The sequence below is a fragment of the Mus pahari genome, chromosome 14 (assembly GCF_900095145.1).
Source record: "Mus pahari chromosome 14, PAHARI_EIJ_v1.1, whole genome shotgun sequence".
NCBI classification, from domain to species: domain Eukaryota; kingdom Metazoa; phylum Chordata; class Mammalia; order Rodentia; family Muridae; genus Mus; species Mus pahari.
The window spans coordinates 40,656,981-40,662,980 of record NC_034603.1 but is presented as its reverse complement, the minus strand read 5'-3'; the positions used below and the strand labels follow the sequence as shown (position 1 = coordinate 40,662,980).

The 6,000-nt window shown below is 42.8% G+C and overlaps 1 protein-coding gene across 3 annotated transcripts in view; it reads right to left on the bottom strand.

Moving 5' to 3' along the window:
* The window catches only part of Zzef1 (zinc finger ZZ-type and EF-hand domain containing 1), a 124,862-nt gene that overhangs the window by 54,759 nt on the left and 64,103 nt on the right, over positions 1-6,000 (bottom strand). For all 3 annotated transcript variants that reach the window (XM_029545621.1, XM_029545623.1, XM_021212533.2), the window contains exons 22-26: positions 5,566-5,732; positions 5,404-5,485; positions 4,751-4,952; positions 3,505-3,653; positions 1,667-1,907 (exon numbers count right to left, since the gene is read on the bottom strand). In XM_029545621.1, the coding sequence (XP_029401481.1) occupies positions 1,667-1,907; positions 3,505-3,653; positions 4,751-4,952; positions 5,404-5,485; positions 5,566-5,732 (841 nt within the window). The remainder of the gene's footprint in view (positions 1-1,666; positions 1,908-3,504; positions 3,654-4,750; positions 4,953-5,403; positions 5,486-5,565; positions 5,733-6,000) is intronic.

Genomic DNA, 6,000 nt, shown 5'->3' with positions numbered 1-6,000 from the left:
AGACTATAGATCATATTACTTTAATTTTTCTTTACTTTGTAAGTATCTATAAGAATGTACATAATTTTTCTAATTATGAAAATACAACCCCACAAAAAAAAATTAAGAAAAATCTCTTAAGTCTGTTTCTTCTCATCAAAACCAAAAGCTAATACCCTACATGAGGGTAAAGCAGGCTCCCCATCAGGCAGTGGGAGTGTACTGCTGGGAAAAAGACCTGGTCTTGGCCCTCAGGCTGTTTTCCTGACTCAGAAGGGGTCACACCATGGAATTAAGGCAACTCAAAAAGACTAGTAATAACCCAATTTGTACACAATAATGACCATTTTCAATGTAGTTCAGTCTTGAAGAACTCTTAAATGGTTCCTAGGTGTGATGTTTGTATCATAAAGACAGAAGCCAAGGACCAGGAATAGTAATAACTGCAGGGGCAGGCAGATCTCTGTGAGTTTGAGGCCAGCCTGACCTATAGAAAGTTTCAGGCCTGCCAGGACTATGGAGTAAGATCCTGTCTTTAAAAAAGGAAAAGGAAAAAAATAAAAAAGACGGTTGTAGAAAGAACTAAGGCAAAACTTGCCCCTTTCAAACTGGTAAGGAAGGCTAGGGATACAGCTCAGTAGTAGAGTGACTGCCTAGCATTACAAAGGCCTGTGCTTGATCCCTAGCATCTCAAAACCAAAACAACAACCAAGGAAAGATATTCTAGAAAAAACTGTATATACCAGGATACTTCTTGTTCCCTTCCTTGATCAAATGGTTCTTATTGCAAACACATATGAGGTAGATACATGATATGAACACTCCCCTGTCTTAACATCTTCTGTGTTTAGCTTTTAACTCATGGGGTCTTCATCCCTCTAATTAAAAAGTCCCTCGAGTAACAAAAATGGTTCAGCTTCCTTACTACAAAAACACAGAATTTTTTTCCCCAAAACATGCAGATAACTGCTTACCCCATTGCTTACTAAAGATATACATATATATATACACTTCCATGTATCATTCATGGCTTAACATAATTTTACTTTAAGTAGTTTTTTAAAAATACGTAAGACTTAAGGAGTAACTTAGTTATTTTGGCAAAGGGGAAATAAAGAGAGAGCTAAAGGACTGAGCCCCACAGGTTCCAGTGATCATGACATGTGGTAAGGGCAGAGCCAGTCACATGCTCTAATATGGGAAAAATCTGCTCCTGCTTTCTGTATCAGTACTCAAAAGACAATGAACTCTGCCAGAGTGCTTGGGAAACCCAAACCTCAGCTTTCTGTAGGGTTTAAAACGCGTTTCTCTGAATAAAGATGTAGAGACCCCCTCTCCTTGTGGACAACGAAGAAAAGAAGTGGAGAAAGGCTGTCTGAGCATGCTGGAGCTGGGGCTATGAGCTATGTTTTCTTTCAATTAAATTTCTTGTCACTTTTCAATGGGAATTGTGGATAAAGTGGCTGCTAATTTTGCAAATCACAGTTATCTGACACATACTATAAGCTGCTAAGAGCTAATTATAAATTAACCATTAACCTCTTAACTGGCAAAGTAGAACTGACAAGATTAAGTTACAGATATGGGCTAATATCTTTAAATATTTCTAGATCCTCACTTAGATGGGCCTTCTTAAACCTTAGAAATTAGCCTTCAGATCAAACATATTCCCTGTAATATGAGTTACCATATTTTTGCAGCTTCTCATATAAATCTGGAGTGCGATACACCAGAGCGGCAAAGGTGGCGTTCACAGCTTGATCAATAGTGGAACCAGCAACTATATCTGTCTTTGGGGCCTGTTTTCTACATGCCTGTATGAATCCTTTGAAAAGTTCTGAATATGGCCCACAGAAGTTCTGAGCAGGCTCTGACTGGGCAAAATCAAGGAGAAAATGGCGGCAGGGATCATCAGGGATGTTCTTGACCTAGGAACAAGAGAGAATCCATCACATTTAACACATTCATTTGGCAAAAAAAGTCCAATGAGCACCTACTAGGATAAAGCAGAAGTAAAAACACAGTGCATGCTCTCAAGAAGCTTAAATCTATTTGAGAGACCAGACAGATGTACAGATTTAAAAAGTAAACACAAATAAAACCTAAGAGCATCAAAACTATCACTACCATAAAGTAAAAGATCACACAGTGCCAAATACCTAGAGGGGTACCCAGTGCTGAGAACTCACAGGGCTCCTGGTAGGTCAGAGTAACTAAGAAAAGCCTCCTGAAGAACACAGGCTTAGGGAGGGACACTAAAGTAAAGGATGCCTTGGCCCTGAGACACAACCATTCACAGAGGTTAAGAGTCAGCGGGGAGACTGACCTGGCCTGAAGTCTCAGCTGGGGAGTGGTGGGAACTAGAGTCAGATAGGTAAGGTGAAAGGAGACTGTAGAGAGCCTTGACTGTCACACTGAGGAGTTTAGACTTCACCCTGTGAGCAATGGGGAGCCAGCCATTAATGGTGCTTGGCAGTGGAATGACAAGATAATGCAGTGATTAAAAATAAAAACAAAACAAAAAAAACCTTGGTATGTCCTGATGTAATAATGTAGGTGCAAAGAGAGAGCTTGGATAAAGATGGAGACAGAGGGAAGAGCAGAGATGCACATAGTAAGGAAGAGTCTACAGGGCTTATAGCTGACTGCACAGAAGGGCAAGAACAGGGCAGTAATGAAGAAGGTTATGGAGCAGTGGTTGAGGTCTGGGAAATAATGACCACTGAACACTCTGTTGGGGAGACAGTCTAGTTTCACACTTTGGAGGCAGGGTGTAGAAATGGAAATCCATAAGAGAAGACCAGAGTCTGAAAAAGAAAGTGCCAAAGAGATTATGGGATTATTCCCACAGGTGGAAAAGTAGTCAAGGACTAAAAAGATGAAGTTTGGGGTGAGTATGGGACAGAAAAGGAAGCCTGAATACAGTTGACCCTTTAGAGAAGGAGGGAAAGGACAACAAAGCAAAAGCAGTTAGTGAGAGAAGACACTGAGCCATCACAGACAGGAGGACAGGGCCTGAAGGGTGGGCGGCATATTTTACAGAGAAGAGAGCATGGACACTAGAAGAGGAAGAGCCACTGGGTTTGGAAATAAATCATGGGGTAACCTGGGAGGGAGAAAGAGAGTGGAGAAGAAGAAGGAAAAGAGGAATGGGAAGTGAGTAAGTAGACAGGGAACAAACCTGCTCCATATAAAAAATATTATCCACCTAAACCAAGTGCTACAGTTTAGTGGAGGACAGGAGACAACAGTCACTAAAGTGTGACCCTGCAGGCACTAGAAACAAAGGCCCCTGTCTGTGAGGGAAGACTGAAAGAGAGTCACTGAACACGGACGATATTTCAACAGTCATTCATTCCACACTTCAGACACAGAGTGTATTCAGGTCCCTGTTGAAAAGTTAGGATAAAAATAACAATGGCAGCCTCGGCCTCTAGGAGCTGGCAGCCCACAGAGGTTTATAACTTAAGGCAGTGGATCCGCGCCCCTCCCCCCCCAATACAACAGTGTCAGAAGAGTAAATACCTCCTTCCCATCCTGGTGTGGGTGAGTGGGCCAGCTTGCTTCCAATTCTAACTCTGGACAAATCTGATGCCTGAAGACAGGTTTCCACAATGGAGAGTTCAGGACTGAAGTCAGTTTTGCCTGGGATACTGCCATGTTACTGCCTAACTCTGTAGAGAAAGGGCGGCTCATGAGAGTTCTGGTCTTAATTTAATACAAAAAAAACTGAGCTGACAACAAAATTTTTAGAAAAAAAAAATGGAGGAAATTCCCCTCTACCTCTGAGAATGGACCTGAGCCACCTCCTGAGCACACACCGAGGCTCAGCCTGAGAGTTAGTCCTCACTGCCGGGAGCCCAACTGAGACTTGTGTGCTTGCTCAGTGGAAACTGTAGTGTGAACCACCTCCCAGGCCTGCTGGAGCCAGGTAGGAATACTAGTCATAGAAAAACACTCACTATTTATACAGTTGTTTTCACACAACGTAATTAGACATAGAAGCAAAGTCTAGGAAGGCATAAAGGCACTGAGCACAGTCATTCTCAGGCGTGAGGAGGGGGAGGTTTCTATTGTTCTGGGTTGGTTGGTTGGTTGGTTGGTTTGTTTTCCAATATGTCATTTTTCTATGACATTTTACTTTTACAATGGGAAAACTTAAGAAAGATATTAAAAAGATAATAAAACGGAAAAAGATTTTCTGAGAGAGAGTCTCATTATATGTCCTTGGACTTGCTATGTAGCCCAGGCTGACCTCAAACTCAAGAGATCCACCTGTCTCTACCTCCTGAGTGCTGGGATTTAAGGTGTGACTCACCAGGCCTGAAAACAGAAAGATTTGTTCTGTAAGTCTTATAAAGATTTATTCCAAATCTATGATGAGCTTAATAACAAGTTAAATTATTTTAAGACAAAGCCATTATTTCTGTATCTGCAGGCAACATAAATATTCACTTACAGGGCACGAAGTTATTTGATCCTATATCTCTGTTCTGGCTGGAGTATACCTAAATCTATTTACAAAATAAAAATCACCATGCTTGCTAAAACCTGGCTTCTTGCCTACTTGTCCTCCATGGACTGAGGACTGAGTGGCCCCTCTGTGATGAGGGCTGGAGCCTAAGTCAAGAACCTTCCAGAAAATGGTGTCAAGTGCGTAGTAGAAACTGACAGGGAATGTTGTTAATACTTTGCTCTGTCACTATGTAAGGACCACCTTTGCTCTTTAACGTGGTTCTGAAGAAGGAAGGAGACAGGGCTGTGGACTTACGATGCACTGACTTGAGTGCCATGCACTGGGAAGCAAGGCGCCCCATCAGTCTGGAGACAAGGAGTTGCAAGTCCAAACCCCAAGACACAGCAACATCAGGCAGACCATAGGCAGTGACAGTGAACTTGTAGCCCCACTCATTGTTACTGCTGTCAGAATGAAAGAGGAACTGCAGCCGAGGACCATCCTTAAAGGTCACTTTCTAGAGACAAACGAAGTCATGTGGTCAAAGAGATGGCAGGGGGGCTGCACCTCAGTTGTCAGCAAGCAACTTGAAATTTAAAACATTTAACAAGGGGTCTCTATTTCCAGAAGTCTAAACTACTAAAGGAGAAATATACAAAGGTGCAACTAAGCCCCAAAATTCATAACTGCATTCATAAAGAAGCAAAATGAGGAGAACATGGCTGCTGAGCTTGGCAAACCTTGAGTGATCACCTGTCTGCAACCTTCCCAGCCAGTGACCATGCTTATGTAGGTCTCTGCTCCCAACCTCATGCCCAGAGACCAAGCAAAACTAACTGGGAGCTGGATTCTGGGCCCTTTTCCTAGCTCCACTGGTCAAGAATGATAGTTCTATTGTCCCGAGGACTAACAAAAGGAGAAAAACTACCAAAGGGGGTACTTCACTTCCTTCTGGGAATGCCACTCACCTTGGGCCATTTATAAGTCCCAACTTTGGTGTCATAGCGTGTCTTCCCACCTCTAGAGTCAGTAAATTCCAAATAATCATACCTGTGAAGACACAGCTCCCATTACTTCCTTTTCTCGTTTCTGACCCCCTGTTGCTTGAGAAAGGAATCCATGAATCTCACCTTTTCTCAGTCTCACACCTCTCATCAAATTCCACCTCAAAATAAGTTGCCCCTGGACTAACAAAGACAGACACTTCATGGCAGTTATTTTCATAGTTGTGGGTGGATTCCTTGGTCCAGGTATGCAATACCACAGGCTGCTCCTGCTGCCAGGTCTCCACATCCAACTAGGAAGACAAAGGAGTCAGAGAAAACAGCTCAAATCACTCTTCCCCAGCTGGTACAACAGACTGCTTCTCAGAGCTGTGGGAACATGGGCTCTAATAGTTCTGAAAGGCCACTATGCAGGGCTAACAGGCTTGATCTTGCAGTCCATATAGACACCAACACCTGTTCACCACTCCATACAGCACACACCCACTTTTACCATATTCCAGAGGCTCTGTGACCACCTTCTGTCTTTAGCTAGGACAGAACCATTTCTTACAAATGATT